Below are 27564 nucleotides of genomic sequence, written 5' to 3'. Positions count from 1 at the left end.
GGGGGAAGGAGGAGGAGGAGTAGTAGTAGGAAGGGAAGGAGGAATAGGAAGGGAAGGAGGAGGAGTAAGAAGGGAAGGAGGAGTAGGAAGGGAAGGAGGAGGAGGAAGGGAAGGAAGGAGGAGGAGGAGGAGAGGAGGGAAGGAGGAAGGAGGAGTAGTAGTAGGAAGGGAAGAGAAGTAGTAGAGGAAGGAAGGAGAGAGGAGGAGGAGAAGGAGGAGGAGGAGGAAGGAGGAGGAAGGAAGGAGGAGGAGGGGAGGAGGAGGATTAGGATAATAATAATAATAATATGGTTAATACACAAATAACCTGCATAAAGAGAGAAGCTTGACGACGACGTTTCGGTTCAACTTGGACCATAAACGAAGTCACACTTTGTCAATGGTCCAAGTCGGACCAGAAACGTCGTCGTAAGCTTCTCTCTTTCTGTGCAGCTATTTGTGTATTACCTATTATTATTATTATGTATTCTTCTCCTCCTCCTCCTCCTTCCCTTCCTCCTCTGCCTCCTCCTCCTTCCCTTCCTCCTCCTCCTCCTCCTTCCCTTCCTCCTCCTCCTCCTCCTTCCCTTCCTCCTCCTCCTCCTCCTCCTCCTCCTCCTCCTCCTCCTCCTCCCCACCTCCTCCCTCCTCCTCCTTCCCCTCCTCCTCCTCCTCCTCCCTTCCTCTCCTCCTCCTCCTCCTCCTCCTCCTCCTTCCTTCCTCCTCCTCCTCCTCCTCCTCCTCCTCCTCCCTCCTCCTCCTCCTCCTCCTCCTTCCCTCCTCCCTCCTCCTCCCTTCCTCCTCCTCCTCCCTTCCTTCCCTCCTCCTCCTCCTCCTCCTCCCTTCCCTCCTCCTCCTCGTCCCCCTCCTCCTCCTTCCCTTCCTTCCCTTCCTCCTCCTCCTCCTCCTTCCCTTCCTCCTCATCCTCCTCCCTCCCTCCTCCCTCCTCCTCCTTCCTCCTCCTCCTCCTCCTCCCTCCTCCTCCTCCTCCTCCTCCTCCCTCCTCCTCCTCCTCCTCCTCCTCCTCCTCCTCCTCCTCCTCCTCCTCCTCCTCCTTCCCCCTTCCTCCTCCTCGTCCTCCTTCCCGTCCTTCCCCTCCTCCTCCTCCTCCTCCTTCCCTTCCTCCTCCTCCTCCTCCTCCTCCTCTCCTCCTCCTTCCCTCCTCCTCTTCCTCCTCCTCCTCCTCCTCCTCCTTCCTCCTCCTCCTCCTTCCCTTCCTCCTCCTCCTCCGTCCCTCCTCCTCCTCCTCCTCCCTTCCTCTCCTCCTCCTCCTCCTCCTCCCCCTCCTCCTCCCTTCCTCCTCCTCCTCCTCCTCCTTCCACCTTCCTCCTCCTCCTCCTCCACTCCCTTCCCTTCCTCCTCTTCCCTCTGCCTCCTCCTCCCTCCTCCTCCTCCTCCTCCTCCTCCTCCCTCCCCTTCCTCCTCCCCTCCTCCTCCTCTCCTCCTCCTCCTCCTCCCTCCTCCTCCTCCTCCTCCTCCTCCTTCCCTTCCTTCCCTTCCTCCTCCTCCTTCCCTTCCTACTCCTCCTTCCCTTCCTCCTCCTCCTTCCCTTCCTCCTTCCCTTCCTACTCCTCCTCCTCCTCCTTCCCTTCCTACTCCTCCTCCTCCTTCCCTTCCTCCTCCTCCCCTCCTCCCTCCCCTTCCCCCTTTCCCCTCCTCATTATTATTATTATTATTATTATTATTATTATTATTTACTTCCACATATCCAAAACATTGCTGGAACCTATAAATACTTCGTATATATTCCAAGACAATAGTAAATGGCCAAGGCAGATGTGAATGTCCACCTGTCAGTGTGTTTGTGACAATTTGAGTACAATTTCAGTACCTATTACTAGTGTCAGAACAAAGATTGGTTATGAAATGACAAGAACTACTAGAAATTTTAATTATCAGAACATAAAAATTATATAAAATATGAAAAATGGAAAAAAGGTATATCGGCAACACTTCTGCAAAGCAGGAGGACTCCATGTTGCCGTCACGTGAGCATCCAGTGCCAGCTTCTCGGCCTCATACCTTTGTAAGAACTGACCCTATTTTTTGTTTATTCTAAAACACTTGAAGTGCTTTTTTTTCTATATTTTTTTTTTTTCCAAAATATTCTGGGTGCTGTGCAAGTGAACGTACATGTACGTTTGGACTGTTTAACCCTTTGACTATTTTGGTTGTATATATACGACTTTCGAGCCAGTGTTTCGGACGTATATACATGTATACTCAATTCTAGCGGCTTCAAATCAAGCAGAAGAAAGCTGGTAGGCCCATATGTGAGAGAATGGGTCTGTGTGGTCAGTGTGCACCACATAAAAAAAATCCTGCAGCACGCAGTGCATAATGAGAAAAAAAACCTGACCGTTTTTTTTTGGACTAAAATGCCGACTTCGAGGTGTATTTTTGTATAGTATTTATCGTTGTATTCTTGTTTTCATGGTCTTGCGTGATAAAATGGAAAACATATTGCAGAAATAGAGGTGATTTTGAATAGTGTCATGATGAAAACTACTTTGAAATTGAGCTCAAAGTAGCAAAAATGTTAGATTTTTACCAATGTTCAAGAGTAAGCAAATCACACCACACGTTCAATACACGTCAACTGGGGAGTCTAATATTCTTTCACTAGTGCACTGATATTTGTACCATTTTTACAATAATGCAGTACTCTGCATAACAGTAAATTTTGTATTTTTTGTATGAATAAAAAATCAAAATAGAAAGCAATAGTAATAAAAGAGGGGCCTAGAGACATGACTAATGAACAGAGGATGTTATTTTAGTGCCAAGAATGTCTACATTGTTTATTCTGGACCCTGTTTTGAAATTGGCATCTTTTTTAATTTGTGTGAAATTGGCCAAATTGCCAATTTCTGATGACTTTATTGGGTAGATCAGTTCGGTAAATGGGCAGTTTCTTGTACTCAGTTGATAGAAAAAGTGGGGTTCTAAAGAAATAGCTATGAGTTTGGTCAACTGGAACAACGAAATTGGCCAAAAACTGGGCTCGGTCTGCGAAATCGCCGATGCGTGCATGCCGCTGAGACCGCTAACGTCGCGGGAGCATAATTCCGTGAGTTTTCAACGAAATTTCGTACTTTTGGTGTCATTACCACCAGGAAAAGATTCTCTATCATTTCATAAGAAAAAAAAAGAAATTTTTCCAAAAATTTTGTGACATAGAATGACAGTTTCAGAAAGGGGCTTACGACAGTCAAAGGGTTAAGGGTTAAAATATGCCATACCCATTTTCTACCAAAGACTCGTCTCTGCTAACCCCAGCAAGGTCTGTGTTCGGTTAAGCTTATTTAAAAGTTTTAAGTACCTGTGCAAGTGCCAGTCATGGCTTGCAAGGTTCACTCTGTCCAGTCGGCAGTATGAACATGACTGCTGCAGAAAAGCATCTTGTAACATTGAAGCTGTAGTTTTCTGCTCCAGGTCCCTGTGAACCCAGTTGGAGGGAGGTGTTGAGTAGAGGAGAAATCCAAGCAATATGATGGCAATTTCTTTGAACTCCTAAGGACCATGCCTAAATGACGTGTAAGAGGATAGCACTATTTAGCCCTGGGACGAGGCCCACACTAGGATCCAGGCACCCAGAGTAACAAACATTATCAAAGGCAACAGATCCTGCCAGAGCAAGCTTATACATAAGTTACCAGCAGGTAACAACAGTTGTGTACACAAGTAGAATAGACTTAATTTCAAGCACAAGTTGATCCACCATTGGATGAGCCCAGAAATTGATGTAGCCAAGAAAGGTGCCCTCCATCTATCTTCAAAGCAGGACACCTGAATATTTATCAGAAATTGTCCACAGAGCATCTGGGATGTTCTTAGAAACTACTGTACAAAAATACCATTAGCATATCAGGATGTAATAAACTTGCTCTAGCATTGCCATACATTGGTGACCTGTATTTAGCTCAGTGGTGACCTGTACTTAGCTCAGTGGTGACCTTTACTTAGTTCTGTGAAGATCTGTCCAGTGTGTTCTGTGAATCTGCATAAGATGTCCTCTCTTGAGCAACTCTACCACCAGCTAAAAGAGGAGCTTAGGGCTGCTAAGCTTGAGATACGGCGACTGACGGAGGAAAACAAGAGGATTCGAAGTAATCCTCCTGTTGCGAGTCCTCAGGTCAAGAGAGGAACCTGGTCAGTGGCCGGCCAACATGGAACGAAGCTGAAAATCAAGAAGACCGTTGGAGTGGCGGAAACAGTGAAGATCCAGAAGACTGCTGTGGAGACTTACAACCCATTTTTGGTGTTACCAGACAAATGTGTGTTGTCTACTGGAAATGTCGCAATGAGTACCAAGGACTCATTGGCAGAGGAGAGCGAGTCGACATCCCTTGAAACCCCAATGAAGACCATTGAAAACGCCTCTACAAACTCCACCAGTGAAGGTAAGAACATTGTTTTAGTTGGGGACACTCAAGTTAAATTTATGGATAAGGCATTTTGTCTTAGGGACAGGAAGAGGAGGCAGAGGGTGTGTTTTCCTGGGGCTGGGATGGGGGATATTGTTAGCCGTCTGGACGACATCATGAAAGGTAATGGGAGCAGTCCTATTATCTGCCTCAGTGCGGGAGGCAATGATGTTGGCAGACGTAGGAGTGGAGACCTGATTAGCAGGTATAGGACAACAATAGAGATAATTAGGAAGAAGGGTGGAACCCTGTGATGTGGCATTTTGCCCAGGAGAGGAGTTGGAAATGAATGGTTGTCCAGGGCAATTGGTGTCAACTGCTGGCTGCACAAACATTGTAAGGAAAATTCAGTGACATTCATAGACATCTGGGACCTCTTCTATGGCAGAAATGACATGTATGCCAGGGATGGGGTTCACTTATCTAAGTTTGGGGTGGGAGCACTGGCCAATGAAGTGGAGGGAGCTGTTAGGTCTTTAAACTAGAAATAGATAGTGGTTTGGGTTTTCGTGGAAAATCAATGTATTCTGAGTGTAGCGACAGTGAGAGTTTTAAGTAAACCAGTTATAGGAAGAATGGGGAAGAATTATTGGTGAACATAGGAAAGCCAATGGCATTAGGTGATAAGGAGAGTAACAGGCATAGTGGAGGAACAGAAATCAGCAGGAAGAAAAAAGAGAAGGGAGGGTTTCTGAAAATATATTATACTTACAGTTGTAGTGCGAGAAATAAGATGGACGAATTGAGATTAGTTGCAGGTGCGGGTAACATTGATGTTTTTGCCGTAACCGAGACGTGGCTTAATATGAAAAATAGGGACATGCCTGCTGAATCTCACATTCAGGGTTTTAAATTGTTCCAAGTAGACAGAAATATCGGGAAGGGGGGTGGGGTGGCACTCTATGTCTGAGATTGTTTAAATTGTTGCATAAAAACTGGTATAAAGTCCGAAACACATACTGAGTCTGTTTGGGTAGAATTTTCAAAGGGGCATGAAAAATTTATTTTAGTTGTGATATACTGTCCCCCAAACTTGGATAGAGACCAAGGAAGACTACTGTGGGAGGAAATTGTTAAGGCCACAAGGCACGATAACGTTGTAATTCTAGGAGACTTTAACTTTAGTCAGATTGACTGGAATTTTATGACAGGGAATTTAGAATCTAATGACCTTTTAGAAGTAGTTCAGGATTGTTTTTCAAAGCAGTTTGTGACAGAACCTACAAGGGGTAATAACCTGCTTGACTTGGTTCTGGCAAACAAGGAATCACTTGTTAATAATTAGAAGTGACCACAAATCAATTACCTTTAGCATTGAATGGAAGTTTATTAGGGATAACTCAGTACCAGTCCCAGATTTTCGCTTAGCAGATTACAATGGGCTTAGAGAACACTTATCTGTTGACTAGGGTAACGAAAAGAGCTATCAATATGAGAGTTTTCTAAACACTATACTACATGCTGCCCAGAGAACATTTATCCCATATAAAGAAATTAAGTCGAATAGAAATGACCCAAAATGGGTGAATAATAGGCTCAAATATGTTTTAGGACAGAAAAAAGGAATTTATAGTTGCATCAAAAGAGGTGAGGGTCATCTTATGAATCATTATATTGACATTAAGAGGGACATTAAAAAGGGGATAAGAAAAGCTAAACGGGACTATGAAATTAAAGTTGCTAGGGATTCAAAAACTAACCCGAAAAGTTTTTTCCAGGTTTATAGAACAAAAGTTAGAGATAAGATAGGTCCCCTTAAAGATAACTCTGGGCATCTTACTGACAAGGAGAATGAAATGTGCTCTATTTTTAATTATTTTCTCTCAGTTTTCACTCAGGAGGACACTAACAATATCCCAGTAATAAATTTTTATAGTGGGCTTGAAGACGATAAATTATGCAATATCAGTCACTAGCGAAATGGTTATCAAACAGATAGACCGACTGAAGCAAAATAAATTCCCAGGCCCTGGTGAACTTTTTTCTAGGGTTCTTAAAGAGTGTAAAATGGAACTGTGTGAACCATTGACTAATATTTTTAATATTTCTCTTCAAACAGGTGTAGTGTCTGATATGTGGAAGATGGCTAATGTAGTTCCTATTTTTAAAGCAGGAGACAAGTTGTTACTGTCAAATTACCGCCCACTAAGCCTAACCTCAATTGTAGTCAGTTATAGCTGATATTATAAGAAGCCATCTGGATAAGCATAGCTTGATTATTGATACTCAGCATGGATTTACGAGGGGCCGTTCCTGCCTAACTAATTTATTAACCTTCTTCAGTAAAGCTTTTGAGGCCGTTAATCATGATAAAGATTTTTATATTGTTTATTTAGATTTTAGTAAGGCTTTTGATAGAGTTCCGCACCAGAGACTGTTAAAAAAAGTGGCAGCTCATGGGATTGGGGGAAAAGTGCTGTCATGGATCGAGTCATGGCTCAATAATAGGAAGCAGAGAGTATGCTTAAATGAGGTTAAATTCGAGTGGGGATCTGTAACAAGTGGCATACCACATGGATCAGTCTTAGGCCCGTTGCTGTTTATAATATATATCAATGACCTTGATGAGGGTATTACTAGTGATATTAGCAAATTCGCCGATGACACAAAGATAGGTAGGATAATTGACTCAAACGTAGATGTTTGGGAACTTCAGGAGGATTTAGACAATATTCTTTGTCAGAAAAGTGGCAGATGCAGTTCAATGTAGATAAATGCACGGTTCTGAAGCTCGGGAGTGTCCATAACCCTAGCCCTTATAAGTTAAATAATGTAGAGCTTAGCCATGCAGATTGCGAAAAGGACTTGGGGGTTATGGTGAGCAGCAACCTTAAACCAAGACCAATGCCTAAGCATACATAATAAGGCAAATAGATTATTGGGATTTATATCAAGAAGTGTAAGCAACAGAAGTCCAGAGGTTATACTGCAGCTTTATACATCATTAGTAAGGCCTCATCTAGATTATGCAGCTCAGTTCTGGTTTCCATATTGCAGAATGGACATAAATTCATTAGAAAACATTCAGCATAGAATGGCTAAATTAATAAAAATCTTCCTTATGAAGAAATATTGAAGACTCTTAAGTTACATTCACTTGTTAGATGAAGAATGAGGGGAGACATGATTGAAGTGTATAAGTGGAAGATGGGTATTAATGAAGAGAATATTAATAAGGTCTTGAAGATATCTCTCCAAGAGAGAACCCGCAGTAATGGATTTAAATTTGACAAGTTTAGATTTAGACAGGACATGGGAAAGTATTGGTTTGGAAATAGGGTAGTTGATGAGTGGAACAGTTTACCTAGTTGGGTTATTGAGGCTAGGACTTTGGGTAGTTTCAAATTTAGGTTGGATAAAAACATGAGTGAGAGGGGTTGGATTTGAGTGGGACTTGCATATGAGTGGATAGAGTTATCAGAGCATATTTCTTGGGTAGCATTGAAAATTGGGTTGGGCAAATGTTTTGTTCGTGGGATGGATTGTGAAGGACCTGCCTAGTATGGGCCAACAGGCCTGCTGTAGTGTTCCTCCTTTCTTATGTCCTTATGTAGGTGATGGGGCTTGGAGGAATGCCCATAACTGTGTGGCAGTTGCAGATATGTGTGGAGTAGGGGAGTATGCAGAGATCTGTATATGAAACATGTTAACAGATAGACCAACCTGGAATGAAGGGTGCTCAAGCATGCAAGGTGCCTGAGAAGTGTCCATCAGCTGGAGAGCAGCCTACCATTGAAGATCAGAGGTAGAGGATCATGGGCCAGTAGGAATGAATCTGCCATTCCCCATGTGGCATGTGTGCAGACACAGGATGGGCACTGCTCTTATTAGAGGTGGAGGAGATGAAGCAGGAGTCCCACACAAAGAGGAGAGCATAAGGAACAGAAGAAGTTAGCCCATTATCAGTTCCTTAACCAGGTTGCTGCTGCCATGTAGATGTGATATCCTATGCTAGGTATAGGAAGTTGGCCAGAACACTCAAGACAGAGGTAGCAATAGAAGAGGCAAGGAGAGCACACGTCTGTATATATTATGCATGTAGGAAATCCACTCTGGAAGGTAAACATGGAGTGAAATGTGTGTACAGGCAACCAGGCATGATATGTACACTGGAGTGTACTGTATGTACAAGTCTTTCACTTCAAAAAAATCTACAATTCACCATTTTAGACCTTCAAATGGCTTGTTGGATTATACATGTATGTGACCCACTCCCTTGTAGAAAAAAATCCTAGCCCATCACCCCTCTAATATTAAATTCACGAAGTACCACATCCTGAAATACATCTAATATGATAGAAAATTTGTAGATAGTGAAGCAGCTTAGGTTTAGTTAAAAAAAAATTCTAGAAATACTTTCTATAAACATTTTTGTGCTGTGTGGGGTTTCATCACCAGGCACTACTAGGCTTCAAGTTATCAACCTTCAGTATGCCACAAAAAAGGTAAGTGTGCATTTTTTCTGTTCTCTTAGTAATATCGATTTTTTGATGCTCTTGTAATTTTTAAAATCATGTCTCCCACCACAGTAGTGACACCCAGAAAAAAAAAACTAAATGTTAATCCTTGGTCATTAAGTTGCTGTCTTGTCAGAAGTGCTGCCATCACAATTCAGATTACCGTCCAACTGCATCATGTCGCCCCATTTCAGAGTGCACAATTCCACTCCAGCTAACTGATTTCACATCAAGCATTAGGTTTGAGCTGTATTCTTTGTGATTTATGGACTGAAATATGGGGAAAAATAGGATTGTGTTCCTAAGACCTTCAAATGGTTTTTAATGTCATAATGCTTCAAAAATAATAGTTTCTGAACTCTAATGAGGTTCAGATTTTAAAAAAGAAGAGTACATGTAGCTAAAAAAAATTTGTTACTTTAATACTGTAAAGCATTTGTTGCTTGCCTTCAAGTCGGGTTGCTGACTTATTTAATGTCCTGGAGTGGAAAAGGTGGCTGTGGCTGAACTGGGCTGAAGGTGATGATTAGGTGTTGATGTGATGTTGAAGACTGAGGATCTTGATGTTGATGCAGCTTCATCATTTGTTTGTTGTAATGGGGTGCTCAGGTGTTCTGTCATATGCTGCTGGTTTCATTTAATATGCAGTTCTTTATTCAGCCCACTATGCATTCTAAACAAATTAAACCGTCCAGCACTAAATGTGCACTTGTTTTCAGGCTATCCTTCCTCCACGCAGTTTTATAGTACAATGAAGCTTTTTTCCCCAATAAGGCCATTAGGTGGAACACCTTTCATTGCTTTTCAGTTGATACCTTTAGTAAACTGTTTTATTTAGTTATAATGTCCTGTTCCTCGTTATTTTTACTGTCATATTGGGGATTACTCATTGCACAAGCCTTTACCTTCAACTCATTGTTTTGAATGAATCGTTGTATCTCTAACGCAAGATGATCGTACCGTCTCACTGATACGTGCACCACCCTCCAGCATCTGTTACTTCTATTTATTCAAAATAGGCATAGTTTTATGCTTTAATTTTCTTCCATACTTGGCCAGCATTACCTACACTTTGCTTGGATACCATGATGATGAAAGAGAAAACTGAGCAGTGATATACACTGACCCATGTGGGAGGCTTTGTTCATACCCATTCACTCTCTCCTGCACTTTACAACAATTGAGCTGCCAAAGTGCCCACCACCAATGGAAATGAATTTCTCTCCTGCGTGCCTTAATGGAAATGGTCGTGCTTCTATTGGAAATGAAAACTAAATTTAAATTGCATAACAATGAAAATGTGAGCTTTGATTGCACTTAGAAGTTTTCTAGTGTATAATGATTCAAAATGATAGTTCATCTTTATAAGCAGTAAATGGAGACCCCCTAAGCCCCATTGATGACCTTGGCTAATTTCTTGGCATAGAAATTATGCTTCAAGGGGTGTTGGCTTTGCTCTGATTGCCAATGAGGACTCTCATTATGCACAGATACCAAGAGTTCTATGTTCACTGCAGAGCTTCTCACAATCCTGGCTGCTCTTGTCCTTATAGCTGGCTTAATTAGTGCTCTTTCTGCCTTGGTCGTTATTCTTTTGTCCGCCTTGTTGTCCAGAAAATCCAGGAGTATTTAGCTCGTCTCCTTGCTCAGTAAAAGGATGTGGAGTTGTGTTAGTGCCCAGGTCATATTGGTGATGTGGGGAATGAATGGGCGGATACTGAGGCAGAAGCTACTGTAGTGAGCATACTCTGTAGTAGACTTTTACCTTACATTAACCTCCTAGGCCTGGTGGACCCTGCAGACTAGGAGCAAGTTATGAAGGGTTAGGTAGGATTTGGGTGTTAAGCTTAAATGGGAATTCTCTCTCTTGGATGAATCTGTCATTTGAGGATCGGATGAACACATCAAACCTATGGCCACCTATTTGTAGGTGACTAAAGGTGTGTAGCTTGTGAAGTGGAGCACATTTGACAGTACCCAAGGCTTAGGCCTTTCCATCTTCATCGTGGTTTTTATAATTACAGAGGTCCTTTGAGGGAACCTTTAGGGGAGTCTTTTTGACATTTTTTTTAATTGATGCAGGTTATTTTAACTTAGTAGTATTTGTGTGAAGTGTTTTATTCATGTTGAGAGCTTTTATTGTTTATTAGTTTTGTCTTTGTTTTTGTTTGTGTTGTACCTTACATTGCTACATTTTTATTGGTAAAAGCACTGAGTGGCATACATGGTCAAAGTGCTCTGTAAATATATCCACTGCTGCTGTTGCTATTACTATTACGTCAAGCATTAAAATATGCTTGTCTTCACTCATTCTGATCTAACATGCTCACACAAGCTTGCTGGATGCCCCACGCCACCAGCACTCAGGACTTATTTTTACCCTTCCTTCCAAATTATCCTGGGATGACTGCTACCCCTCCTTCCTTCCACCTTAGATTTATGCACTCTTTTTGTCATCCTATTCCTATCCCTATCCATCCTCTCTAAAGGCCCAAATTATATCATCATTCCCTCTTTGCTTCTGATCGCCATGCTTTGAATTTTCTGCATAAAATTCACACTCCACATTGCTCTCAAACATGAGATCTCCACTGCTTCGCCCTCCCTCTCCCTTCAACATTTAAAACCCATGTCTTGCATCCATGTGAAGGTGTTTAATACTACTGTACTTTGGTGCATAATTCTTTTTTGCCTCAGTGATAAACTTTTCTTTCCACAGATGCTTCAGCATGCCACCTACTTTTTCTTTCTTTTTTCCTCTAATTTATTCTCTATTCTATGGTTCATCTAGTCTTTCATAGCCCTATCTGCAGATGTACCCACTCTCAAAATCTAAAATTTTCTTTCCATACTCCCTCTGATTTGATATCTAATCTTTTACTATCTGAACTTTTTTGTTACTTTCATCATCTTTGCTTTTTTCTATGTTCACTTTTAATTTCCTCCTGCACACCCTCTCAGATTTGTCCACTAACCTTTGCAACTTCTCTTCAGAATCTCCCAAAAGAACTGTCGTTGGCAAAGAGCAACTGTGACAACATTGTATTAGATTAATCATCATTTTAATCCCACATCTCTTCTCAACACTAGCATTAGTTTCTTTTACAGCTCCATCTATAAATATGTTAAATAACCAAGGTGATGTCATGCATCCCTGCAAAATAGTCTCCCTCCCTCCTTCATACAACTACCTGAGCCTCACTCTGCATGAAAGCATACACATGCCTTCTTTTAGCAACCTACCACCTGTTCCATACATTTGTAATATCTGCCACATTGCTTCCCTATCCACCTTATCATATGCCTTTTCTAATTCCATAATTCCAACTAACAACTTTTCTCTTATCCAAATATTGCTCACTAGTATACTGGACCTCTATGTAAATGTAAATAAAAAACTCTTCAAGAAATGGCACTACTACCCACATGCACTCAGTTCGTGGGTAAAGTTATGTTTTGTACCACACAATCTCTCTCCTCAGTTAATTTGTAAAATAAAATCACAGTTGTCCCCCCATATCCGTGGGGGATATGTTCCATGACCTACTGTGGCTAATAGTGAACCCTATATATTAGTAATTTTTCATTTACATGCAGGCCTATGATAATGCTTAACCCTTTGACTGTTTCGGTCGTATATATACGTCTTATGAGCCACCGTGTTTGACATACATGTATATACTGTATACTCATAAATTGTAGCAGCTTCAAATCAAGCAGGAGCAAGCTGGCAGGCCCACGTGTGAGAGAATGGGTCTGTGTGGTCAGTGTGCACCATATAAAAAAAATCCTGCAGCACGCAGTACATAATGGAAAAAAAAAAAAACTCCGTCCATTTTTTTAATTAAAATGCCGACTTTGTGGTCTGTTTTTGTATAGTATTTATAGGTGTATTCTCGTTTTCTTGGTCTCATTTGATAGAATGGAAAACATATTATAGAAATAGAGGTGATTTTGATTGATTTTACTATAAAAAGTACCTGGAAATGGAGCTCAAATTAGGGAAAATGTTTGATTTTTGCTGATGTTCAAAAGTAAACAAATGATGTCATTGTCCAATAAATGTCCAACTAGTCATTCTGATATGCAGTCACAAATGGGTACAATTATTACAATACTGCAGTAGTCTGCATAACTGTAAATCTTCTATTTTTTGTTTGAATAAAAATTCAAAATAGAAAGCAAGAGTAATATCAGAGGGGCCTGGATATGTGACTGATGAATAAAGAATATGTTATTTTAGAGCCAGGAATGTCTGCATTGTTCATTCTGGACCCTATTTTGAAATTGTCATATTTTTTAATTTTCATTAAATTGGCCAAATTGCAAATTTCTGACCACGTTATCGGGTAGCTGAAATTGGTAAATGGGCAGTTTCTTGTACTCAATCGATAGAAAAAACTGAGTTCTAAAGAAATAACTATGAGTTTGGTCAACTGGAACAATGGAATTAGCCGAAAATAGGGCTCAAAGTGGGCAAAATCGCCGATTTGTAAATATTGCCGAGGTCGCTAACTTCACAAGAGCGTAATTCCATCAGTTTTCCATCAAGTTTCGTTTTTTGGTGTCATTACAATCGGGAAAAGATTCTCTATCATTTCATAAGATTTTTTTTTTTTTTTTTAAATTTTGCAACACCAGGAGACACCTCAGGATTGGAGATTGCGACAGTCAAGGAGTTAATTGATAAATTACACACAGTAAGTGAAGAATTAACACCTTCACTGATGGGAAGCACTTGTGGCTTCTCTTAGGTTTGAAGAACTGCCACTATTACTACTTTTGTGCTTTGTGGCCGTTAATAAGCAAAATCAAGGATTATTTTCGGGCCACTGTAAACTGTGGATAACTGAAACCCTGGAAACCAAATTGGTGGATACAGGGGGGGGGGCTACTGCACTTAATATTAGACCAGTGTTAGTTCTAATCCTGCCTTTATTCTCAAGTGATCTATGTAGATTGGCTAATTATATGTCCCAATTGTCATGTTAGATCAAATGAAAATGTATTAATAGTGTATTTCCCTTGTATTTTTTAGACTAAATTTTTGAAAATATCTTATTATAGTTATTGATATTTATTATTTAGATCCCCTTTATGTATTAAAATTAACTTTCTAACATAGGCACACTAAATCCTTTGACACTTTATTCAATAAGTTTCTTTAAATCTGTATGAAATGCTAAGCATGTACAGTACATGCTGGTAGATTGAGCAAATGGGGCCCTGTTCCAGTACAGGAAGGCCCCGCTTATACAGCAGGTTAGGTTCCTGGCTTCCGCTGTAAAGTGAAAATCGCCTTTACGTGAAACAACCTTTTTTCACTTTAAACTGCATATAAAAAAAAAAACTGACAACATGTTTATGCTATCATATATTAAGTGAGCAATAGAGCTAGGCTTATAGTGAGTGGTGAATATATTTATTGTAGGAAGTCTGAATAAATGAAGAATGGGTATACAGTGGAACCTCAGTTTTCATTAATTCCATCCAGAAAGTCTGACGAAAACCGAATTCGATGAAAACTGAAGCAATATTTCCCATAAGAAATAATGTAAATCCAATTAATCCGTTCCAGACACCCAAAAGTGTATTAACAAAAAATACATTTTATAGAGAATAACTATTGTTTTACATACAGAAAACAATGGGAAATATAAAGGACTAATGAAATGGATAAATGTGACTCCTGTGGGCGTTTGGAAGACGGTGAGGAGGGGAGAGGGAGTAGAGGTTATTGTTTGGAAGGGGAATCCCCTTCCACAAGGACTTCACGTATAAAGTCCCTATCCACAGTTACTTCCCTTCTTTGTCTTTTACTGGCACTAGGACCAGCTCGGGCCACTGGACCCCTGCCGCACAAAAAATCTGTCCAGAGAGGTCTGTTTCTGGCGTCTCTTTAAGATTTGCCTAAAATGGGACAAGGCATTGTCATTGAATATGTTGCAGACATGGCTTGCAACAGCTTTATTACATTGATATTTCTCCATAAAACTGTGTAACTCACTCCACTTTGCACACATGTCCTTAATCACTGAAGAAGGCACATTCTCCCCTCTCTCTTCCTTCTCCTCTGAAGCAGTTTCCTCAGCCAGTTTTCCTCAGCCCTTCGGTGGTTAGCTCTTCCCTGTGGTCGTCCACCAACTCTTCCACATCCTGGCCACTCATATCCAACCCCATGGACTTTCCCAAAGCCACAGTAGGTTCTACAACAGGCATAGGGTTGTCAGGGTCAACCTCAGACCCTTCAAAATCCTTCTCTTGGACACATTCTGGCCACAATTTCTTGCCTTCTTTATCAAAGGGCTGGCACTTGGAACTTTCTTTGGCCCCATGGTGGCTTATTTAGCAGTCACACTCGATAAACAAGCACAAAAAGCAATGGATTATTATGAAATGTTTCACATGAAAGCATAGGGTAATGTTCAGTCAATGAGAAACAAAGCCAGACTGACTCAAAACACGTGTGTGGGGTGCTTTGTGTGGGCATGGGCAGGCGGACACATTCGGTACGGTGGATGAAAACCGAGGTGATGAACAAAAACTGGGACAAAATTTTGACGAAAAAAGTTGTCGAAGACCGAATTTGACGAAAGCTAGGGCAAAGGAAAACCAAGGTTCCACTGTAATTGACAACTGCTTCATTAGCAAAAGCGAAGTGCTGTAAGCGGGGCCCTCCTGTACTGTATATGCAATACAGTGGCCCCTTGTGTTATGATGAGCTTGAGTTATGAAAATTTTGAGTTAAAATTTACCATCATCGAGAAATTGTTTCAAGTTGCATTGTAAAATTTTGAGATACTATTTTATTACCTCCCCCCTCCCTTTTTTTTTTTTTTAAATGATGCATACTTAAAATTGTACCACTCACTACCTATGTATAGTCTTCAGTAGTCTGTAAGCATTATGATAATTCTGCCTTAAATGCACATGCATATTAGTGACTTTCTTTTGTGCTTAAAAACATTTTATTACATGTAAACTACATTTTTAGACTGGACAAAGAAATAAAATTTGTTTGATGGTTGTGCGAGTGTGAGTGGTCCTCAGCCCAGAGACAAAACAGGGTCACAAAAAGGTCTTAAATGTAGTGATGTGAAGGGTGTGTTGGTGAGTGGGAGGGAGATGTGGGGGGTGGGAGACCGTGGCAAGAATAAATATTAAATCTACAATTCTATACCGGTTGCTACTTAACTCTCTAACCCTGTCCTGCTCTGTTGATCTGCCCTATCTTGCTCTGCCTTGTTCTGCCCTGCCCTCTCCTGCTCTGCCCTGTCCTGTTCTGCTGATCTTCCCTATCCTGCCGTGGCTGCTCTGCCCTGTCCTGCCATGGCTTCTCTGCCCTGTCCTGCCCTGGCTTTTCTGCCCTGTCCTGCCCTGACTTTTCTGACCTGTCCTGCCCTGGCTACTCTGGCCTGGCCTATCCTGCCCTGGCTACTCTGGCCTGGCCTATCCTGCCCTGGCTACTCTGGCCTGGCCTATCCTGCCCTGGCTACTCTGGCCTGGCCTATTCTGCCCTGGCTACTCTGGCCTGGCCTGGCCTGCCCTGGCTACTCAGGCCTGTCCTGTCCTGTCCTGTCCTGTCCTGCCCTGCCCTGTCTACTCGGGCCTGTCCTGTCCTGCCCTGTCTACTCTGGCCTGTCCTGCCCTGTCTACTCTGGCCTGTCCTGCCCTGTCTGCTCTGGCCTGGCTCATCCTGCCCTGTCTACTCTGGCTTGGCCTGTCCTGCCCAGACTACTCTGGCCTAGCCTGTCCTGCCCTGGCTACTCTGGCCTGGCCTGTCCTGCCCTGGCTACTCTGGCCTGGCCTGTCCTGCCCTGGCTACTCTGGCCTGGCCTGTACTGTCCTGGCTACTCTGGCCTGGCCTGTCCTGCCCTGGCTACTCTGGCCTGGCCTGTTCTGCCCTGGCTACTCTGGCCTGGCCTGTCTTGCCCTGGCTACTCTGGCCTGGCCTGTTCTGCCCTGGCTACTCTGGCCTGGCCTGTCTTGCCCTGGCTACTCTGGCCTGGCCTGGCCTGGCCTGGCCTGGCCTGGCCTGGCCTGGCCTGTCCTGTCCTGCCCTGGCTACTCTGGCCTGGCCTGGCCTGGTCTGTCCTGCCCTGGCTACTCGGGCCTGGCCTGGTCTGTCCTGCCCTGGCTACTCTGGCCTGGCCTGTCCTGCCCTGGCTACTCTGGCCTGGCCTGTCCTGCCCTGGCTACTCTGGCCTGGCCTGTCCTGCCCTGGCTACTCTGGCCTGGCCTGTCCTGCCCTGGCTACTCTGGCCTGGCCTGTCCTGCCCTGGCTACTCTGGCCTGGCCTTGCCTGGCCTGTCCTGCCCTGGCTACCCTTGCCTGGCCTGTCCTGCCCTGGCTACTCTGGCCTGGCCTTGCCTGGCCTGTCCTGCCCTGGCTACTCTGGCCTGGCCTTGCCTGGCCTGTCCTGCCCTGGCTACTCTGGCCTGGCCTGTCGTGCCCTGGCTACTCTGGCCTGGCCTGTCGTGCCCTGGCTACTCTGGCCTGGCCTGTCGTGCCCTGGCTACTCTGGCCTGGCCCGTCTTGCCCTGGCTACTCTGGCCTAGCCTGTCGTGCCCTGGCTACTCTGGCCTGGCCCGTCTTGCCCTGGCTACTCTGGCCTAGCCTGTCGTGCCCTGGCCTCTGGCTAGCCTGTCCTGCCCTGGCTACTCTGGCCTAGCCTGTCGTGCCCTGGCTACTCTGGCCTAGCCTGTCGTGCCCTGGCTACTCTGGCCTGGCCCGTCTTGCCCTGGCTACTCTGGCCTAGCCTGTTGTGCCCTGGCTACTCTGGCCTGGCCTGTCCTGCCCTGGCTACTCTGGCCTAGCCTGTCGTGCCCTGGCTACTCTGGCCTAGCCCGTCGTGCCCTGGCTACTCTGGCCTGGCCCGTCTTGCCCTGGCTACTCTGGCCTAGCCTGTCGTGCCCTGGCTACTCTGGCCTGGCCTGTCGTGCCCTGGCTACTCTGGCCTGGCCTGTCGTGCCTTGTCTTCACTGTCTTGCCTACCTTGCTAGTGCCTCTGGCTGTTTCAAGCTGTAGTCTGTGCTTGTTTATCACTCAGAAAACCCCAGTGTGTTTAAACAAGAAAAGGTATCCAAGGGAAGGTTGAGTGTGTTCTGGTGTTTTGCAAGGAATTGCCAAAAATCCATGTATTTTTGGTTTGAGTTACAATGGTCTTGAAGTACGATAAGTCTTCTGGAACAATCAGTGCTGTAAGTCAAGGGCCACTGTATATCTAACACATTTGTTAATGTTTTTAGTTACTGAAAATGATGAATTATATTAATATGTTTCAATTTTAGTAATTTTTTGGTCTTGCACCAGTTTTACAGGCTGAGCTGTTATCCTACCTCAGCTCATTTTAAAGCCCAGCCTAAGTGGTATGCTACCATCCTCTGAGACATGACTCACACCAGTCAACTAACACCTACTACAAGGTGAACAGGGGCAACAGGTGTGAGAAAACATGCCCAACAGGACACACTTTATACAAAATAGAGGCTTCAGGTCTCTTGACCCTAGATCAGTTATCCTGGGGCTAACTGACCCTTTTACCCTTAATCTGCCACTGACTGTTCACTAGTTAGGCAATTTTTTAAATGTACACTCATTATGCAGATTGTAAATTTACAATATGTTCAGTCAGATATTTATTTGAATGCAGAGCATGCCGAGGTTGTGTAATTCCCACTCGGTTGTTCGGTGTCAAGTATTGTATTTCATAGTGTGGGGTTATTTGGTGTAAGAAGTGATGGAGGCTCAGTCCACCATCTGCTAATCTTGGCTTGATCAGTAACAAATGAAATAGTGTAGTGACTGAGGTAAGAAGAGTGGTTGGTGCAGGAAAATTATTATACATATTTATGAGATGCTATACCCGTATGGGCCTTTCAGCGCAAAGAGTAGTGAAGGCTCAGTCTTCCATCCATAACTGTTAGATGGACAAATCTTTCAGCCAGTATACTAAGGGAAAAGCCATGTTTAGAAAATTGAAGGAAGGGATGCAGCTATACTTCTACTTTGACTTATTAGCCCAAAATAAATGTGAAATACTGGAGGGTAATCATCATGAAAATTGTGAGTAATAGAGGTTGCCAGTCTACAAAACATTTGCTGTGTTCATAGGATATATTCAATAAAGAATGCCAATGTAAAGAACTGGAATGTGAAAGGTCAGTGTAATTTGCATGGTTCAGAAAAGTCTGATACTATGGGTGTATGTATAATAATTCTGATTGAATTAATGATGAATTATAAGGAAAACATGTGCAAGTGTATCTGAGGGCAGGAAGAAGAAGAGAAGCTAATATGATATGCAGTACAAGTATGTGTACAACATAACAGACCTATCTGACATCAATGGCATAATACTATATAGAAAGCTCCTTGTTATGCAGAGCATTTTGGGAAAATTAGGTAAATTTTGTCCCCAGGATTCAACGCATATCAGTTGGTTAACACCCAGGTACCTGTTTTACTTATAAGTGAAAAGGGACAGCAGGTGTCTTAACCCTTAAATTATCCAACCGTAGATCTACATTCATGTGTGTAGTGCTCTGAACATAGATCTACGTTTTATTTTACATGCTCTCAAATGTAAAAAAAAAAAAAATAGATCTATGTTCAGAACGCTATGCACGGGAACATAGATCTACGTTTGGACAGTTTAAGGGTTAATTAAAAACTTCCTAATGTTTCCACCCATACCAGGGATTGAACCATGGACCTCAGTGTGTGAGCTGAGTGCCTTAGCAATCGTGCTACGGGACAGTAGGACTGTAGATGCATACAGGCAACAGATTAGAAAAAGACATTGAATAGAACACGTTAGAAGTGGTTTGTTAGGAAAAGAGTAGAAGGCAGTTTGACAGTCCTGCTGTGGATATATAGTTAGTAGGTGGTGTTGCTTATATTTAATGATGCCATCAGATGTGGAAACTATTATGAAAATTTGAATGTTATATTCAGCTTCTTAAAACCTCTTTTCTTGTAATATACTTTTTTTTATACTGGGTGAGTTTGTCCATCACCCTTAAGTGGCAAGTGGAATCATGATGGCAGTTATTAAACCACAGTATGAATGGGGTTGGAACCAATGGGAAGCGAGTTGTAAAACCCGTTCTAACCCCACCTGTACCGTGGTTTGTCGTGGCAATTATTTGTATATGTACCCTGTGATTACTATTTATTTAATTTTGTATAATACTGCATTCCATTTATATTTTTCACATAAGGAAAACGTTTATTAGTTGACTATTAATGACTGGATATTATCAGGGGATCATCAGAATCGGAACCAGAGGCTGCTGCTGCTCCCAGCAAACGTGGTCCGAAAACATCAGCCACAACTATACCTAAAAGCACAGCTCTGCCTTCAAACCCCCAGAGAAAGACTGGTCCTAAGCCTGTTGTACGACCTCAACAAGCAGCTACACAGAAGACGCCTGGCAAAACACAGCCACAGAAAACAAGTGTTGCTGTTGTACAGCAGAAAAAGTCAGCACAGAAGAAAGCTCTTGGTAGGCTGTTCTGATAGTTCTGAAAGTTAAAAATATATTTCTTGGAATCCATCCTTTGCTTTTCGTGCACATGATTATATGTATAAATGTGTGGTGTCTGCAGACTAATGGTGAGACTTCTATTGAATGAGTGATGGTAAATATTTTTTCTTTAGGTCATCTAACATTGGTGGGTAATGACAGATGTGGTTAAAAAAAGGTGAATTTGTGGTTGCAGTATGAATGTAAAGAGAAGACTAGATATTACAAATAAATGGAAACTTGATGTTGGAATTAAATGAGGCTTGAATATGGTATATAGGTCGTGGATGTGTGTGTGTGTGTGTGTGTTCATGCATGCACCTAATTGTGGTTGCAGGGGTTGAGTCATAGTTCCCAGCCCCACCTCTTCTCTGGTTGTTACTAGGTCCACTCTCTCCCTGCTCCATGAGCTTTATCATACCTTTTCTTAAAGCTGTGGATCCTACCTCCACTGTATCACTCTCCAGATTGTTCCACTCCCTGACAACTCTGTGACTGAAGAAGTATTTCCTAACATCCCTGTGACTCTTCTCAGTTTTCAACTTGTATTTGTGACCCCTTGTTGCTGTGTCCCATCTGTGAAACATCCTGTCCCTATCCACCTTGTCAATTCCCCTCAGTATTTTATATGTTGTTATCATGGCCCCCTCTCTCTCCTGTCCTCTTGTGTCATCAGGTCAGTTTCCCTTGACCTCTCTTTGTAGGGCATACCCCATAGCTCTGGTACTAGTCATGTTGCAAACCTTTGCACTTTCTCTAATTTCTTGATGTGCTTGACCAGGTATGGGTTCCATCCTGGTGCTACATACTCCAATATAGGTCTGATGTACATGGTGTACAGAGTCTTGAACATTTCCTTGCTGAGGTGCCAAAATGCTATTCTTAGGTTTGCCAGGTGCCCACATGCTACAGCAGTTAAATGGTTGACGTGTGCCTTAGGAGATGTGCTCAGTATTATACTCGCCCCAAGATCCTTTTCTAGGTAGTAGGTTGATAGACAGCAACTGCCCAGAGAGGTACTACTGTCCTACCAAGTGAGTGTGACATGAAAGCCTGTAATTGTTTTACATGATGGTAGAATTGCTGGTGTCTTTTTTCTGTCTCATGAAGATGCAAGATTTCAGATATGTCTTGCTACTTCTACTTACTTAGGTCACACTACACATGCATGTACAAGTGCGCATATATATATATATATATATCTATATATATATATATATCTATATATATATATCTATACATATATATATATATATATATCTATATATATCTATATATATATATATATATATATATATATATATATATATATATATATATATATATATATATATATATGGGGAAGTGGAAGTCCATGGGGAAGTGGAAAAGAATCTTTCCTCCGTAAGCCATGCGTGTCGTATGAGGCGACTAAAATGCCGGGAGCAATGGGCTAGTAACCCCTTCTCCTGTATACAATTACTAAAAAAGAGAAGAAGAAAAACTTTATAAAACTGGGTTGCTTAAATGTGCGTGGATGCAGTGCGGATGACAAGAAACAGATGATTGCTGATGTTATGAATGAAAAGAAGTTGGATGTCCTGGCCCTAAGCGAAACAAAGCTGAAGGGGGTAGGAGAGTTTCAGTGGGGGGAAATAAATGGGATTAAATCTGGAGTATCTGAGAGAGTTAGAGCAAAGGAAGGGGTAGCAGTAATGTTAAATGATCAGTTATGGAAGGAGAAAAGAGAATATGAATGTGTAAATTCAAGAATTATGTGGATTAAAGTAAAGGTTGGATGCGAGAAGTGGGTCATAATAAGCGTGTATGCACCTGGAGAAGAGAGGAATGCAGAGGAGAGAGAGAGATTTTGGGAGATGTTAAGTGAATGTATAGGAGCCTTTGAACCAAGTGAGAGAGTAATTGTGGTAGGGGACTTGAATGCTAAAGTAGGAGAAACTTTTAGAGAGGGTGTGGTAGGTAAGTTTGGGGTGCCAGGTGTAAATGATAATGGGAGCCCTTTGATTGAACTTTGTATAGAAAGGGGTTTAGTTATAGGTAATACATATTTTAAGAAAAAGAGGATAAATAAGTATACACGATATGATGTAGGGCGAAATGACAGTAGTTTGTTGGATTATGTATTGGTAGATAAAAGACTGTTGAGTAGACTTCAGGATGTACATGTTTATAGAGGGGCCACAGATATATCAGATCACATTCTAGTTGTAGCTACACTGAGAGTAAAAGGTAGATGGGATACAAGGAGAATAGAAGCATCAGGGAAGAGAGAGGTGAAGGTTTATAAACTAAAAGAGGAGGCAGTTAGGGTAAGATATAAACAGCTATTGGAGGATAGATGGGCTAATGAGAGCATAGGCAATGGGGTCGAAGAGGTATGGGGTAGGTTTAAAAATGTAGTGTTAGAGTGTTCAGCAGAAGTTTGTGGTTACAGGAAAGTGGGTGCAGGAGGGAAGAGGAGCGATTGGTGGAATGATGATGTAAAGAGAGTAGTAAGGGAGAAAAAGTTAGCATATGAGAAGTTTTTACAAAGTAGAAGTGATGCAAGGAGGGAAGAGTATATGGAGAAAAAGAGAGAAGTTAAGAGAGTGGTGAAGCAATGTAAAAAGAGAGCAAATGAGAGAGTGGGTGAGATGTTATCAACAAATTTTGTTGAAAATAAGAAAAAGTTTTGGAGTGAGATTAACAAGTTAAGAAAGCCTAGAGAACAAATGGATTTGTCAGTTAAAAATAGGAGAGGAGAGTTATTAAATGGAGAGTTAGAGGTATTGGGAAGATGGAAGGAATATTTTGAGGAATTGTTAAATGTTGATGAAGATAGGGAAGCTGTGATTTCGTGTATAGGGCAAGGAGGAATAACATCTTGTAGGAGTGAGGAAGAGCCAGTTGTGAGTGTGGGGGAAGTTCGTGAGGCAGTAGGTAAAATGAAAGGGGGTAAGGCAGCCGGGATTGATGGGATAAAGATAGAAATGTTAAAAGCAGGTGGGGATATAGTTTTGGAGTGGTTGGTGCAATTATTTAATAAATGTATGGAAGAGGGTAAGGTACCTAGGGATTGGCAGAGAGCATGCATAGTTCCTTTGTATAAAGGCAAAGAGGATAAAAGAGAGTGCAAAAATTATAGGGGGATAAGTCTGTTGAGTGTACCTGGTAAAGTGTATGGTAGAGTTATAATTGAAAGAATTAAGAGTAAGACGGAGAATAGGATAGCAGATGAACAAGGAGGCTTTAGGAAAGGTAGGGGGTGTGTGGACCAGGTGTTTACAGTGAAACATATAAGTGAACAGTATTTAGATAAGGCTAAAGAGGTCTTTGTGGCATTTATGGATTTGGAAAAGGCGTATGACAGGGTGGATAGGGGGGCAATGTGGCAGATGTTGCAAGTGTATGGTGTAGGAGGTAGGTTACTGAAAGCAGTGAAGAGTTTTTACGAGGATAGTGAGGCTCAAGTTAGAGTATGTAGGAAAGAGGGAAATTTTTTCCCAGTAAAAGTAGGCCTTAGACAAGGATGTGTGATGTCACCGTGGTTGTTTAATATATTTATAGATGGGGTTGTAAGAGAAGTAAATGCGAGGGTCTTGGCAAGAGGCGTGGAGTTAAAAGATAAAGAATCACACACAAAGTGGGAGTTGTCACAGCTGCTCTTTGCTGATGACACTGTGCTCTTGGGAGATTCTGAAGAGAAGTTGCAGAGATTGGTGGATGAATTTGGTAGGGTGTGCAAAAGAAGAAAATTAAAGGTGAATACAGGAAAGAGTAAGGTTATGAGGATAACAAAAAGATTAGGTGATGAAAGATTGAATATCAGATTGGAGGGAGAGAGTATGGAGGAGGTGAACGTATTCAGATATTTGGGAGTGGACGTGTCAGCGGATGGGTCTATGAAAGATGAGGTGAATCATAGAATTGATGAGGGAAAAAGAGTGAGTGGTGCACTTAGGAGTCTGTGGAGACAAAGAACTTTGTCCTTGGAGGCAAAGAGGGGAATGTATGAGAGTATAGTTTTACCAACGCTCTTATATGGGTGTGAAGCGTGGGTGATGAATGTTGCAGCGAGGAGAAGGCTGGAGGCAGTGGAGATGTCATGTCTGAGAGCAATGTGTGGTGTGAATATAATGCAGAGAATTCGTAGTTTGGAAGTTAGGAGGAGGTGCGGGATTACCAAAACTGTTGTCCAGAGGGCTGAGGAAGGGTTGTTGAGGTGGTTCGGACATGTAGAGAGAATGGAGCGAAACAGAATGACTTCAAGAGTATATCAGTCTGTAGTGGAAGGAAGGCGGGGTAGGGGTCGGCCTAGGAAGGGTTGGAGGGAGGGGGTAAAGGAGGTTTTGTGTGCGAGGGGCTTGGACTTCCAGCAGGCATGCGTGAGCGTGTTTGATAGGAGTGAATGGAGACAAATGGTTTTTAATACTTGACGTGCTGTTGGAGTGTGAGCAAAGTAACATTTATGAAGGGATTCAGGGAAACCGGCAGGCCGGACTTGAGTCCTGGAGATGGGAAGTACAGTGCCTGCACTCTGAAGGAGGGGTGTTAATGTTGCAGTTTAAAAACTGTAGTGTAAAGCACCCTTCTGGCAAGACAGTGATGGAGTGAATGATGGTGAAAGTTTTTCTTTTTCGGGCCACCCTGCCTTGGTGGGAATCGGCCGGTGTGATAAAAAAAAAAAAAAAAAAAAAATATATATATATATATATATATATATATATATATATATATATATATATATATATATATATATATATGTATGTATGTATGTATGTATGTAGGTTGGTAGACAGCAACCACCCAGGGAGGTACTACCGTCCTGCCAAGTGAGTGTAAAAGGAAAGCCTGTAATTGTTTTGCATGATGGTAGGATTGCTGGTGTCTTTTGTCTGTCTCATAAATATGCAAGATTGCAGGTATGTCTTGCTACTTCTACTTACACTTAGGTTACTACACATACATGTACACGTTTATTTATACACACTCATCGGAGTTTTCTTTGATTTTATCTTAATAGTTCTTGGTCTTATTACTTTTCCTTTTATATCCATGGGGAAGTGGAATAAGAATCTTTCCTCCGTAAGCCATGCATGTTGTAAAACTCAACTAAAATGCCGGGAACAATGGGCTAGTAACCCCTTTTCCTGTAAAGATTACTAAAAAGAATAAGAAGAAAATTTTCAAAGTGGAAAGTCTGAATGTGCATGGATGTTGTGCAAATGATAAGAAAGAGATGATTATGGATGTTATGAATGAGAAGAAACTGGATGTCCTGGCTTTAAGTGAAACAAAGCTGAAGGGGGTGGGAGAGTTTCAGTGGAGAGGAATAAATGGGATTAGGTCAGGGGTTTCAAATAGAGTTAGTGCTAAAGAAGGAGTAGCAATAATGTTGAAGGATAAGCTATGGCAGGAAAAGAGGGACTATAAATGTATTAATTCAAGGATTATGTGGAGTAAAATAAAGATTGGATGTGAAAAGTGGGCTACAGTAAGCGTGTATGCACCTGGAGAAGAGAGAAGTGTAGAGAAGAGAGAGAGATTTTGGGAAATGTTGAGTGAATGCGTGGGGAGTTTTGAATCAAGTGTGAGAGTAATGGTGGTTAGGCATTTCAATGCTAAAGTGGGTAAAAATGTTATGGAGGGAGTAGTAGGTAAATTTGGGGTGCCATGGGTAAATGTAAATGGGGAGCCTTTAATTGAGCTATGTATAGAAAGAGATTTGGTAATAAGTAATACATATTTTATGAAAAAGAGGATAAATAAATATACAAGGTATGATGTAACACAGGTTGATGGGTAGGCTCCAGGATGTACATATTTATAGAGGGGTAACTGATATATCGGATCATTATTTAGAGTAAGAGGTAAATGGGAAAAGAGGAAGGTGGCAACAAGAAGTAAGAGAGAGGTGAAAGTGTATAAACTAAGGGAGGAGGAAGTTCGGGCGAGATATAAGCGACTATTGGCAGAAAGGTGGGCTAGTGCAAAAATGAGTAGTGGGGGGGGAAATGCAGTATTAGAATGTGGGCAGAAGTTTGTGGTTATAGGAGGGTGGGGGCAGGAGGAAAGAGGAGTGATTGGTGGAATGATGAAGTAAAGGGTGTGATAAAAGAGAAAAAGGTAGCTTATGAGAGGTTTTTACAAAGCAGAAGTGTTAAAAGAAGAGCAGAGTATGTGGAGAGTAAAAGAAAGGTGAAGAGACTGGTGAGAGAGTGCAAAAGGAGAGCAGATGATAGAGTGGGAGAGGCACTGTCAAGAAATTTTAATGAAAATAAGAAAAAATTTTGGAGTGAGTTAAACAAGTTTAAGAAAGCCTAGGGAACGTATGGATTTGTCAGTTAAAAATAGAGTAGGGGAGTTAGTCGATTGGGAGAGGGAGGTATTAGGTAGATGGCGAGAATATTTTGAGGAACTTTTAAATGTTGAGGAAGAAAGGGAGGCGGTAATTTCATGCACTGGTCAGGGAGTTATACCATCTTTTAGGAGTGAAGAAGAGCAAAATATAAGTGTGGGGGAGGTACGTGAGGCATTACGTAGAATGAAAGTGGGTAAAGCAGCTGGAACTGATGGGATCATGACAGAAATGTTAAAAGCAGGGGTGGATATAGTGTTGGAGTGGTTGGTACTTTTGTTTAATAAATGTATGAAAGAGGGGAAGGTACCTAGGGATTGGCAGAGAGCATGTATTGTCCCTTTATATAAAGGGAAAGGGGACAAAAGAGATTGTAAAAATTATAGAGGAATAAGTTTACTGAGTATACCAGGAAAAGTGTACGGTAGGGTTATAATTGAAAGAATTAGAGGTAAGACAGAATGTAGGATTGCGGATGAGCAAGGAGGTTTCAGAGTGGGTAGGGGATGTGTAGATCAAGTGTTTACATTGAAGCATATATGTGAACAGTATTTAGATAAAGGTAGGGAAGTTTTTATTGCATTTATGGATTTAGAAAAGGCATATGATGAGTGGATAGAGGAGCAATATGGCAGATGTTGCAAGTATATGGAATAGGTGGTAAGTTACTAAATGCTGTAAAGAGTTTTTATGAGGATAGTGAGGCTCAGGTTAGGGTGTGTAGAAGAGAGGGAGACTACTTCCCGGTAAAAGTAGGTCTTAGACAGGGATGTGTAATGTCACCATGGTTGTTTAATATATTTATAGATGGGGTTGTAAAAGAAGTAAATGCTAGG

The 27564-nt window shown here is 42.1% G+C and overlaps 1 protein-coding gene across 4 annotated transcripts in view; it reads left to right on the top strand.

The window, feature by feature from the left end:
• The window catches only part of LOC128686095 (DNA topoisomerase 1), a 117480-nt gene that overhangs the window by 29305 nt on the left and 60611 nt on the right, over positions 1-27564 (top strand). For all 4 annotated transcript variants that reach the window (XM_070083396.1, XM_070083395.1, XM_070083398.1 and 1 more), the window contains exon 2: positions 20129-20370. In XM_070083396.1, coding sequence (XP_069939497.1) covers positions 20129-20370 — 242 coding nt within the window. The remainder of the gene's footprint in view (positions 1-20128; positions 20371-27564) is intronic.

The sequence above is a fragment of the Cherax quadricarinatus genome, chromosome 9 (assembly GCF_038502225.1).
Source record: "Cherax quadricarinatus isolate ZL_2023a chromosome 9, ASM3850222v1, whole genome shotgun sequence".
NCBI lineage: Eukaryota > Metazoa > Arthropoda > Malacostraca > Decapoda > Parastacidae > Cherax > Cherax quadricarinatus.
Note: the sequence above shows the minus strand (reverse complement) of the source record. Positions and strands in the feature narration are given on the sequence as shown.